General features: G+C 52.8%; 1 protein-coding gene across 4 annotated transcripts in view; it reads left to right on the top strand.

The window, feature by feature from the left end:
* ZNF618 (zinc finger protein 618) overlaps positions 1-12,238 on the top strand; it is a 169,589-nt gene that overhangs the window by 148,596 nt on the left and 8,755 nt on the right. For 2 of the 4 annotated variants that reach the window (XM_025360810.1, XM_025360811.1), the window contains 3 exons: positions 3,099-3,338; positions 6,998-7,081; positions 10,579-10,656. In XM_025360810.1, coding sequence (XP_025216595.1) covers positions 3,099-3,338; positions 6,998-7,081; positions 10,579-10,656 — 402 coding nt within the window. The remainder of the gene's footprint in view (positions 1-3,098; positions 3,339-6,997; positions 7,082-10,578; positions 10,657-12,238) is intronic. The other 2 variants (XM_025360813.1, XM_025360814.1) reach the window with 2 other exon arrangements.

Here is a 12,238-nt window from a genome sequence, read left to right as displayed (position 1 = left end):
CCACCCTGTGACCCAGAATTGACAGCCATACCTCTCTGAGCCTTAGTAGCCCCATCTGCCTCATACCCTTGGGACCACTGGGAGGATAACATGTCAGATAGCTTCATGGCCCCATTATGTGCCCTCATTGGGATCCCATCTTCGATGTGCTCTTCTTTGGCAGTTCTGACTTTAAATTTTCTGGCCGCTCATGCATTGATACACGGATTCTACAATGTCTCTTGAGCACTGTGTATCAGGGAACATGCCAGACACCCTGTGCATGGCGGGCAAGGCTGGCAGATTTCCTGCTCTCTTGGAGCATACACGCTAATGGGGAGAGAGCCATTGATCACAGGTCATACTGTGTGTCATTATTGATGGTGATCGGTCCTTGGAAGGGAAGACAGGAGGGGACTGACAAATAAATGGTCCCAGGTGGGGAGGTTTCGGGAGGCAGACTCCCTAAGGAAGAGATCTTTAAGTATAGTATGTAGGACCAACAGTCAAAAGTTGGAGGGAAGAATGTTCGAGGCAGAGGGAATAGCGTGCACAAAGGCTATGAGCTTGAAAGAGAAAGGATATTGTAGGATATGAGAAGGCAAGGAGCTCAGTGACCTGCGAGGAAGCTGGAGAGGGGAGCGGGTCTCAAGCAGGGTGGTCGGAGCACACAGGTGATACCTTCAGGCCTATGATACTATGTGCTTTATGCGTATTCCTGAGCTCCCTGCCACAGGGAAAAAAGGGGGCTCTCTCCCTCAGAATGCCAGGATCTTTACAGCAGGAATTGTAGACTCTGTAGCGGGCTGATCCAGAGGGGCTCCTAGAGTCATTCTGCAGGGATGGAGCCTGAGGTCTCAAAGGGAAAGCAGCTCGATTAGGCTGTTGCTCAGAAACTCTGTTCCTGTGTGGGTCACTGCCATGGAGAGCGGAGGAGTGCACGGCCTTGTGCCAAAGACATCCTTGCACAGCCGGCAGACTCGAGCCCTGTCTCATCTCAGCAGTAACTTTGTGTGTTGCCATCCACAAACTTATTATGTCTGTGGCCAGAATAAGCCTTTGGGCCTTGGAGTTTTTTTAATCTCTGAAAAATACCAGTAATAGCTGCTTACATTTGAAGAGCAGTTTATCATTCAGGATGCTTCTGAGACTTTCTTGGATTCCCACAAAGTCCCTGTGAGGCTGGTTATGCAGAGAGGGTCATCCCAGTGTTGGTGGAGTCAAGGGGGGAAAACAAAGGCCGAGACAGGGGAGGTGTCGTCTCCAAGATTGCGGAGGCCGAGGGTTACAGAGCTGGGCTTCAGAGGTGGATTTGCCTCACTCCAGACTCAAGGCTGGTTCCATTACAGTGAATCACCAGCTGTGGTCCCCAAACTCCACCTTGCACCGGAAGCCAGCAGAGATATTAGAAATGGACTCCCGGTGCCTATTGCAACATTGAATGTGTCGGTTCATTCTGTGGCAAAAAAAAAAAAAAAAAATTGGAAACTATGAGACAAGCAGTCCCCTGGTGGGACTCAAGGGCCTCTGAGGGCCTCGGCTCAGAAAGAGGGATGGAGAGTGGGAGAGAAGGTGTACAAGTGTCCTTTGCCACCCAGACCGACCTGTCAGTTCCTGATTCAGAAAGAGAGAGTCCTGAGAGTGGCAGCTCAGGTCACAAGGGACAAAAGTGTTTTCTGCGGACTGAGGCCTTGGGATTTGTTTCTGGGCTGGAGTGGGCAGATGAGGGCTTGTTTAAGTGAGGCATGACTAAAGAGCTCCCCTGCTCCCGGCATCTGGCCACCACTGTAGGCGAGGAGTGGGTGACCCTCCACGGGAGAGAACAGACAGCCCCAGTCCTCACAGCTCACCCCACGCACCAGCATGGTAAATGAAGGACCATGGAGTGGCTTTTTCTTTTTGCCACTCAGTTCCTCTGTGACCTTGGGCAAGGCCCTGCATCCTGCTTCTTTGGGCCTGAGCTTCGCCATCTGTGCCAGGAATGAGCAGAGGTGGTGGGCCAGGGGGTCCTTTCATTTGAGCTCTGCAAACAGTGCTCAGGACGGACGCTGTCCCAGGAGCAGGGAGATAATGGGGCCTGCCTCCACCTGCCTGCGCCAGGGGGGGCAAGAGCCAGGTCCTTCTCTAGGCAGGTCAGGGCTGTGGCCAGGCACTGAGTCAAGACAGTACCCTCGGGTGTTACTAATTCCTGGGGGTTCTATGAGCCTCTGGTCAGTACCAAAGGGCCCCCCCTTCCTCTTGCTGCCTAGCGCCCTTCCTGCCCCTCAGGGAGAGTTGTGGATTTTGCATGATCTCTGAAGGAGAAGACCACTGCCCCCTCCTCTTTCATTTTTATGGTGGAAGTGTGGCCAGGTTCAGGGGTTGGCCACCACTGCTAAGGGTTCAGGGGAGGGTGAATGAGGCCGACTGATGCTCTCCCAAGACCACCAGAGGTGGAAACCGCTTGAGAGTCAGCCCCTGGTTCTCAGTGACTCCAGCTTCTACAGAATTTTCAGGTGAGGGAGACAGGGGGCCTGGGTAATGGTGATGCAGGGTTCCCCAGATAGCGTCGGGGAACTGCTACACTTATTTCAATTAAAGCGTCAGGCGTTGGGTCGAGCAGCATCCCCTGAGAGCAACAGTTCCCACTCAGTGCCTACAAGGTGCCACAGAGCCCCTTGCCCTAAAACCTTGGAGGCACCATCAGGCCCCTCTGCCTTGCCCCAGCCCCGGCACATCCCTGCCTGTCTGCTTCCTATTGTAACTTCCAAGCCAGCCTTCCTTTAATGGAAAGGGAGCTTAGAAACCAACATTCCAGAAGATACACTTGGACCTGGGTTAACTAATTCAGATGCCCTAAGAACTGGTCAGTCCAGAGACTGGGCTGGTCAAGGGTTATGGGTGACCTACACAGTGGGCTGGTTGGTGGCCACCAGATAACTAAGCATGAGCTAACAGAAGGTTCCAGACTCCTGGACTTTCTCTGGCTCTGAGTTAAGTGAGAATCCTTGTTCTCTGTGGCACAAGAAGAGGTTGGGCAGAGAGAGTCCCAACCCTGGACTGTGGGGCTGGTGGCCTGAGAGGCCACTCACTCTGCCAGCTGGGAGGGCCCTCGGGGACTGAGAGCATGACCCTCTCAGGTACTGCCCCCGGGTGGGAGCCACCAGATGATCCAGACACGGGCTCAGAGTGTTCACATCCAGAGGTCTCCCCATCTCCACGCTTCGTGGCAGCGAAGACCCAGACGAACCAGTCGGGGAAAAAAGCTCCGGCCTCCGTGGTCCGATGCGCCACCCTCTTACACCGCACCCCTCCAGCCACCCAAACCCAGACGTTCCGCACTCCAAATTCGGGATCTCCGGCAAGCAAGGCAACCGCAGGTACCAACGGCCTATGTGACCCCCACACTTTCTCCACCCCTGCCCTTCTCACCACCTGCCACAGCTGTGCCTGGGGTTGTTGTTCCCTTGCAAGAGTGAGAGTGGCAGTCCCATAGTGATCTGGGACAAATCTGAGTCCCGCTCTGCCTCTGGCTGGCTCTGTGACCATGGCAAGCCACCTGACATTTCTGAGCCGAGTCTTCTCACCTTAAATCAGAGGGTTGTACAAGGAGGTTTGCAAACTTTTGTTTTTAAGTAGTAGAATTTTTTTTCCCAAATCATGGCCTAAGGGGCCTGTTTTATTTGACATTCTTCACAAGGTTTAAAAATGTTTTGAGTTAGTTGCCAGCTTTTGAACATCAAATTTTATGTAAAACTTTTGATTTCTACCTGACATTGAAAATTCAGATCTGGCAGTCCTGGACTCACTTTTCTACAGGGCAACAATTGGCTGCCTCCTTGAATAGAGTGTATGCTCTCCACTTCGCCACATCCCCACCACTCTCTACTGCCTCCCCAACAATGTGGCCATGTGGCAGGTGTTATTTCTCATTGTGATCACAGTGTTGTCTGTCTTACATCCAACCCAGTTCATCTGTTTCTGTTGCCTGCCTGGACCCTGTTGGCATGAGTGTGCATTTCCCACCTTTCAGAAAACTTAATTTAAAAAAAATTTGTTTCAACAAGGATCTGCTCTCAACAAAGCAGGATAAGCCGGGTGGTCAACCTAGATCTCCGGTCTCTTGCGCTCCCCTTCTGTGGCACTACCCATGAAACTCCTCCATGAGATAGAAGCCCAGCACGAAATCAGTGGATGCCAACCATTTCCTCAGTTCACACTGCAAAGGACTCTGGCTCCAGAGGGGTAAACAGACAGTAAAAAGTTCCGAGAAGTTATTTCCTCCAGGAAAACTGGCCAGACACACTGTGTGCTGAGGAGCAGCAGTCAGGAATTCTTAGATTCCCGCTTGGATGGAACCAGCCCTGGGCCACCTGCCGGGACTTGGGGGTTGTAAGGCAGAGTGATGATGTGGTACTTCTGGGACCGTGGGCCCTTCAGTTGTCCTCAGGAGACCAAAGTCATTTCTTAAATAAATAGATGATCAAGGTGAGAACTCAGGTGAAGGAACCACTTGGTTCATTTGGTGACTGACAACCCAGCCGAGTGATTAAGCCGTGCTTTCCTTAACTCCTTAGTTCAGGAGGCTAATTTTGGGCGAGGGTGTGATTCTTTGAAGATGTGTTTATTGTGCTTAGATCTCCCAAAAAGAGGGTAGTCAATCAGCCTTGAAGGTCATGGTTTTTCAGGTACCGTGTTGAGAAAAGCCAGTAGCCATTGTGTTTTTCAACAGTAGCATAAATTAGTTAGAAGCAGATTGGTCATCACGGTCTTATTGGTGATAGATATTGGCTCCACTAAATGATGGAATCATGGCTTTTAAATCTTGCTTTCTCTCTTGCACTTTGTGGCTGGGTTTTATGCCCGCGGTTTCTGCAGAGGGTGGCCCACAGGGTGTGGTACGTGGTCGGTCTCCAGCTTCAGTGTCTCTGAGTAGGCATTCAGCAAGCTACGGGACAGGCCTCAGGCTGCCTTCATGTGCCTTGGAAGCCTTGTGGGTGGGGGTCACCTCTGGATTCACCAGCTGGGCAGGTCCGAGGGCATCCAGTTGGGAGCAGGAGCCTGCATGGGAGGTAAGATAGTGTGTGGTTGAGGAAGAAACTGTCAGTCACCTCCTCGTCCTGGAATAAGTGGCCCTTCGTGTGTGTATGGGCATGTCCCTGTATGGGATTTCACCTCTGGTACTGCACGTTGATTTTTCAGCCAGAGGTACTTGTGGCGAGGAAAGCTATTCAAAATGTGCATTATCAGCTGAGCAGTGTAAGAGTTTGCAACCTCAATTGTGGTAAGTTCTACCAGCATGCTGGTCAGAAGTCCTCCATAGATGAGTACCAGTCACCCGACGTACACAAGGATGAAGATGGGGTAGGCAGTCACTTCTCTACCCTAGGCCTTTTTCAAAAGGAAGCACCTGCCCCCAGAGTGAAGTCTGATTCTGCCATCTGGGAGGGTTAGGAGCACATCCAACCCTAGGAACTTGACAATCTCACTCTTTCCTCTGTTTTTTCACCTGTGAAATGGGAAAGACAGTGCAGCCCTCACAGGGCTCTTGGGAGAATTAGAGGCACCGTGGATGTAAAGTATGTGGTCCAGTGCCTGGTACATAGGAAGTACTCAGCGAACGAGAGCCCCCCGCCCCGCTTTCCCTAGACTGAACAGAGGGGCCTTCTGTGCCAATTTGTAGATGCTCCCTGGGACTGTCAGCCCAGGCATTTCACAGACACATTTTGAAGGGAGGGTCGTCCTTGTAATGTTAGCTGCAGCCTCTGCAGGAAGGAGCCTGTGTCAGGCGACATTGTTACAGTGGGATGACGGGGGTCAGGGGGAGGTGGGAATTGGGCAGGGCCTGCAGGCGCTGCCTCTGGCTTCCTTTCCCATCATCCCCGTGACCATCCGCAACCCTGGCGCCCACAAACTAAGTACTTGCTCTTCCGGAGCAGGGTGGACCAGGTGAGAGTGCTGTTTCCCAAAGTGCATTCTCAAGATCACCAATTTTGTGAGATATTTCAGAATGTAATGTTTTAAAAATGGGGTTCTGTGGGAACCCCTCTGATGTTTGGGGAAGGCTGGGTTAAGTAAACCTAAATGGGTCTCTTTCCGGGCAGACTTCTCGGAGCCTTTGATATCTTTGGGCAAGTTGTTTCTCCTTAAGAAATGGACTGGGTCAGCTGCACATCCCAAATTGACTTCTTCCCTGAGGTCTTTATCTCTTGGATCATCTGGCATCCCCCTCATGCCAAGAGCGCCTTGGAAAAGCTGGGCTGTCTTCCAACTCGGATCATCTGTTTCAATACCTTCTGCAGGTGGGGGTGGGGGATAAACTCATGGTTTTCCACCTGGTTGGACCCTATCTCTGCATTGCAGGGTTTCCAGAGAGTGTGCTGGGAGAGGGCAGGCCACTCAGGTAGATGGCAGCCTGTAAGCAGAGACACCCCAGTAGTCACTCAGAGGGAACCCATCCCTTCTGCTGGGTGAACACCGACCAGACTTTGCCTGGGTTTGGCCTCTGGGGGTGTGGGGCTGCCCCGGCTCTCCCTGTCATGCCGTCTGTTCCAGGATGCCCTCCCTGTCACGAGGGACCACCTAGCTGATGGAGCTGGAATCACCGGAAAACATGCTGTCATCATCTCTGCCCTTTGGTGGGGCCCGTGGCAGCAGAATCTGACAGGGAGTGGTGGGCGGTAGATCTAATGACTTGGTGTCAGAAATGTGGCTCTATGGGAGCCAAAGATGGGAGACTCAGGCCCATTTGCCATCTGCTCTCCAGCTGGATTTCATCTGTGTGTTTTGGGGCATGTCACCCCTCCCCCAACCCTGTGCCTTGGCCTCCCTGGGCACTGCCGGGAGGGTCTCTTGCGGCCCTGCCAAGGGACTAGGCCACTCAGAGGAGCCTGGGGAAGTCTGACTTGGGGTCTCGGAGCCCTTATGAGAGCTGGTTGGCCCAGCAGAGTCCTTGGCCTTCACCCACCCTACCCCTCCCTTGAGACCTAGTGCTGACCAATCACCATTGTGTTCTTTCTCTCTCCTGTCCCCCACCCAGCAGAAAGCGCTTTCAGTCGGAGAGTAGAAGGCAAAGCACAAAACCACTTTGAAGAGACGAACAGCAGTTCACAGAACTCCAGCGGTGAGCGTGCCCCTTGACGGCCATCCTGTGCGGCAGCACCCTGTGGGCTGGGGTCTTTGTGGTGCATGATGGATCTTGTTGGGAGGAGGCCGGTAGTAGGGAATTAGAGGGAGACTGCAGAGGCAGGAGGGGCCCTTTCTTCCAGGGACATTCCTCTGAGCCTTGGGCATCAATGGGCAGTGCCTCCTCTCTGTCTCCCCCATGGAGAGAGCAACACCCCTCCCCATAGCCTGCGGCATCAACTCAGCTGACCCCAGATGGTTGGGCCTGAGAGCGCCACTGCTATATGTTTAGGGTAGACGTCTCAGCCAGTTTGTTTACAGGAGAAGCAAAGAAAGTACAGTAGAAAGAGCTCTAAGAGACCAGGCGCCGTGGCTCATGCCTGTAATCCCAGCACTTTGGGAGACCGAGGTGGGTGGGTCACTTGAGGTCAGGAGTTAGAGACCAACCTGGCCAACATGGTGAAACCCCACCTCTACTAAAAATACAGTAGCTGTAATCCCAGCTCCTCAGGAGGCTGAGGCAGGAGAATCGCTTGAACCCAGGGGGCAGAGGTTAGAGTGAGCCAAGATCGCACCACTGCACTCCAGCCTGGGTGACAGAGCAAGACTCTGTCTCAAAATGAGAGACAGAGAGAGAGAGAGCTGTGAGAGCAGAGGCCCCAAGTTCTGGTCTCATTTTGGCCATGGAGCCATTAGAACGAAGATTCCCTTCCAGCCCCTACCTGCTTAAGCGGGTTTAAACTGAGGTCTCTGGCGCCCCCTGATGGCCTGCCTCGTGCAGGACCGCGACAAAGCCCTCGAATGTCCAGAGCAGCAGCCAAGGGGCCTCTCCCACCAGACCCAGGGTCAGCCTGCGGGGGCCCTGGCTGGTCACCAGCAGTCTCTGTCGGAGCAGAATACAGCAAGCTAGTCTGAACCCTGAGAGGCAGGGCAGGAGGGGAGAGGAATTCTCACATTGTGGTTACATTAGGGGAAGGCACCCACTCACTTTCTTGCATGGTTGAAGGTTAATTCACTACATATTAGGTGTCAGCCTGTGCCAGGCACTTGGCTGGGCACTGCCTGGGTGTGGACAGGTGATGAACACATCACAACCATTGGGGACCCTCTGAGACAACCAGGAGCCCAGACTTGAGTGTGGAGGCATCTGCCTAGTAACAGGAGCTCCACTTCGGGCTCTTACTCACATGGGAATCCAACTCCACCACTTGCTAACTAGTGACTTAGGCTAGTCTCTGAATCCCCCCTCTGCTGTAAAGTGGCTTGACGAACACACATAGCCCCGTGGCGGTGGTAAACATTCAGTGAGTGCCTGGCACAGATTACATACTCAGGTGTTAGGGTTTTTTGGTGTTGATAGTTGATCATTTTAATTTTTTAAGTAAACCAAGTGATTTGATGACTGCTCTGCGGAAGGAAATGAGGTTTTGAACAATGTAATCTACACGACCTCTCCAAGAGGTGGACCTGAAAGGGATGGAGTGACTTGCCCAAGGCCACACAGAATAAGTAGCAGCGCCGGGCTGGAACCAAGGTCTCCGGGTGTGCCCTGTGCTCCCAGCCAAGCCATGCTGCACCCTCTGCGCGTCCCTGCCCCCAGAACTAATATTCACAATCGGGAATGATAGTGCAAGCACTGCTGCTGCTGCTGTTGGCAGCCGCCATTTATTGAGCGCTTACTGTGTGCCTGGCATGTGTTCAGAGCTTTATATGTCTTATCTGTCTTCCTCCTTACCACAGCCCCGTGTGGGTCAATGTTATTGTTATCCCCACTTTTTAGAGTGGGAAACTGAGGCTCAGGAAAGGTGGATTGCTGCCCCAGGTCCCCCAGATTATAAGTGGTGGAGCCAGGATTCCCCATTTCGTCCATCTGGCCCCGCTGTGCTGCCTGCTGCGTTTGAGGCTTGCCAACCTCTGGCAGTGCCAAGAAGTGAGGGAGAGATGCCAGCCAGCAGGAGCCCTCCAAAGCACAGCCGCTTTCGGTGGCTGCTCTGGTGTTTGGTACCAAACATCCCCACCCTGGTGCCAGAACCTAGAAGGAGCTGCCAGCTCCCTGTCCCGAAGTGAGCTGCCGTGCAAGGATGTCTTGTCACCGGTACTCATGTGGCCTCACTTTTTCAGAGTGAAGGGTGTCCTGGAGGGATGGCAGTGACTTGTCTTGCCCTGCCTGGTGGCCCCAGCACCCACAGTAATTAAACCTTGATCCTCTGAAAGACATGGCCTCTGTGTCAAGCCTCCCCGCAACCCCACCCCAGATCGTAAGCCTGCCCCTCAGATGCTCCCTGCTCCTCTGAAAGCCCCATCTGGCTCACTGGTTATTAAGAATAAAAATTATGACGATCAGCACAGAACGGCAGAACTAGAAGAGATGGCTAAACTGTTTCTCTTTTGCAGAAACTGCAAGTCCCCTGATTTCCAACCCTTTCCCTCTCCTACAGAGTAAGTGATGGTCCTGTCGGGGGGCTGGAGAGGGCAAGGCAGGGCAGGGCAGGGCAGGGAAGGAACTCAACCAGCCACGTGCTCCTGGAACCTCCAGGCTGTGTGAGATGGGCCTTGGGCTGCCCTCCCGGGCAGACCTGGCAGCTGGTGGAGGCAGGCTGAGGTCTAGCCCTGGGCGGGTGGAGCAGTTTGGATGGAGTGGGGCAGAGCCCTAATGAGCAGCAACCTTGGCTCTGCTGCCCCAGCCCTGGCAGGAGCTCAGGCCTTCCCATTCACGGTCATTGGGCAGCCTCAGGACACCTCTTCCGAGCCCCATTGCAGCCCTCCTTTTTCTTCTTTTCCTTGCTCTTCTTCCCACCCCTCTTTCTTTTTCCTCTTCCTTCTCTCCTTGTCCCTCTTCTCTGCCAGGCACTGACATGAGTGCTGAGAGCAGAGAGCTGAGTGATCCAGGCCCCTGCGCCCCTTGCACCTATTCCTACGCGTGCCCTTCCTCACTCCTCCTTCCCTCTCCTCCTCCCTTTCCCCATCGGATCCCCACTTCCTCGTGCTTCTCTGTGGCTTTTTCCACTTCTTACCCTTTTCCTTCTTGCTTCCCTTATGTCTGTTACCTTGGTTCTTGTTCATTCATACATTCATTCATTTGTTCACTTGGCAAATAGTGATCTCATGTGGTTCCACAGAGAGAGCTGGGGTGTGACACCATGAGACTCAGTCTCTGCCCTGAGAGGGCCGTTGGTCTGTTGATGTTGATGTTGTCCCCGCTACCCCCATCTCAAGTGTGCAGAACAGTGGCTGGCACGCAGTAAGCACTCAATAAATAGCTGCTCAATTGAGCTAATGGTCTCTCTCTGCATGGCTTTCTCTCTCCATTGTTCCTTCCCCCAGCCTCTCCCTCATGGGTCTAGTGACAGGGGAGGCAGGCAGGCTGGGCCTGGAGCCCTGAGCACAGAGACTCAGTGTGTGTTTGGGTTCCCACTTGCAAAGCTGCCTGCAGCCCAGCAGAAGGTGTCTGCGTTGGTTCCACCCCTCATGCGGCTGCCTCATTTCTCCCTCCAGAACCCTACACCTGTGGCGCCTGTGGGATCCAGTTCCAGTTCTACAACAACCTGTTGGAGCACATGCAATCCCACGCAGGTAAGGGGCCCCGCTGCCCACCAGGGATGCAGCTCCTCTCCCCGTCCCCTTCCTCAGTTCCTGCAAACGGAAGAGATGGTTAGGGCCTGACCTGAGGCGCCTGGGGAAGACTGCTCTTTCCTGGAAAGAATGCTCATAGGACATGGAACCTGCTTGCAGGGAGCCCCAGTCAGTCAGTTATTAGCACAGGCTGGTCTGTGCTCTGCAGGCGGGGGCGGTGGGGAGGCAGCACAGGCTCTGTGGGAACACAGAGAGATGGGACAGAATTGAAAAGACTTCCTGGAGGTGGTGGCCTCTTGGCTGGGCCTAAAGGCCAAGTAGGAGCTAGCCTGGAAGCGAAATGTGCAGGTGGAAATGGAACATGGTTTGAGATCAAGATGAGCAGGGGCAGAAGGAGGGGATGGAGAGACATGCAGCCCAAGGCAAACTGGGCTAAGGCCCGCCTCAGAGCAGAGTCTTATTCACTAATATCCTATGTCCCAGAATGCAATTCCGTCCAAACTTGAGGATACATCAGAATCACCAGGAGGCTGGCTAGAGCGTAGATTTCTAGACTCCATTGTGAATTTCTGATTCTGTAGGTCTGCAGAGGTGGGGACTAGGATTTGCATTTTTGGTAAGTCTTAAGACAGTGCTGATGCTACTGGTTCAGGGACTAACCCTTTGAGAACCACTGCTCTAGAGCTACAGGTGCAGTCATCTGCTCTCCAGGCAACCTTTTTATTATATTTCACCACAGCATAACACAAGTCTTAGGGAGACACTATTTGCTGGAATAAGTCAGTAATTCCACATTCTCAGTGGTTACACATACAGATCATTTACTTCTTACTCACATTATAGCCCAATGCACATGACCTCGTTGGGTGGCTTCCACATGGTCATTCAGGGATCAAGGCTCTTTTTTCTTGTGGCTCCATCCTCCTCTAGATCTTCGGCGTCCTCTCTCTTTGTGGATGGAGAGAGAGGCTATGGAGCAGGCACACTTCTTTACCATTTCAGACCACAAATGACACCTGTAGATGCTCAAATTCCAGTGTGGAGAATTAGTCACATGACCAGCCTGAATCCATGAGTGGAAGCATGTCCAGAGCCACTGTCCCAGCACAGCTGGACACTCTGCAAAGGGAAGCATGAGTCTGGGGAGGCAGCTAGCTGTCCCTCCACCCCTTTCCCCAGAGGAATTCTCTAGAGGCATTAGAAATAATGGGTGAGAAGTGCCTGACATATAATGGGGTTCAGTAATTGGTACCTGCTGTTATTTCACCTGTTATTGTTATTGTACAAATCTTTCACATCATCTCTCAGGTCTGGCCTGACTAGCATAGAGTATTACAGTACTAGAATCTCTTTTAGGCTAAGTACTGTTCTGTTAGTGTAGTCTCTGTCATTCACTCATTCATCCAGCATATATTAATTGGGTATCTGCTGTATACTAGGCGTAAAATCACATGATCTTTTGGAGGAGCCTATTATTTATTTCTAATGAACTTAAAATCAAGACAGAGCTCTGGAGTTGCAGCCAAGGCACTTGCCTTGGAGACCTGCTCTAACTGGTGTGTCTGGTACTGTGCGACCTCCT

Source organism: Theropithecus gelada, chromosome 15, assembly GCF_003255815.1.
Source record: "Theropithecus gelada isolate Dixy chromosome 15, Tgel_1.0, whole genome shotgun sequence".
In the NCBI taxonomy this organism is placed as follows: domain Eukaryota; kingdom Metazoa; phylum Chordata; class Mammalia; order Primates; family Cercopithecidae; genus Theropithecus; species Theropithecus gelada.
Note: the sequence above shows the minus strand (reverse complement) of the source record. Positions and strands in the feature narration are given on the sequence as shown.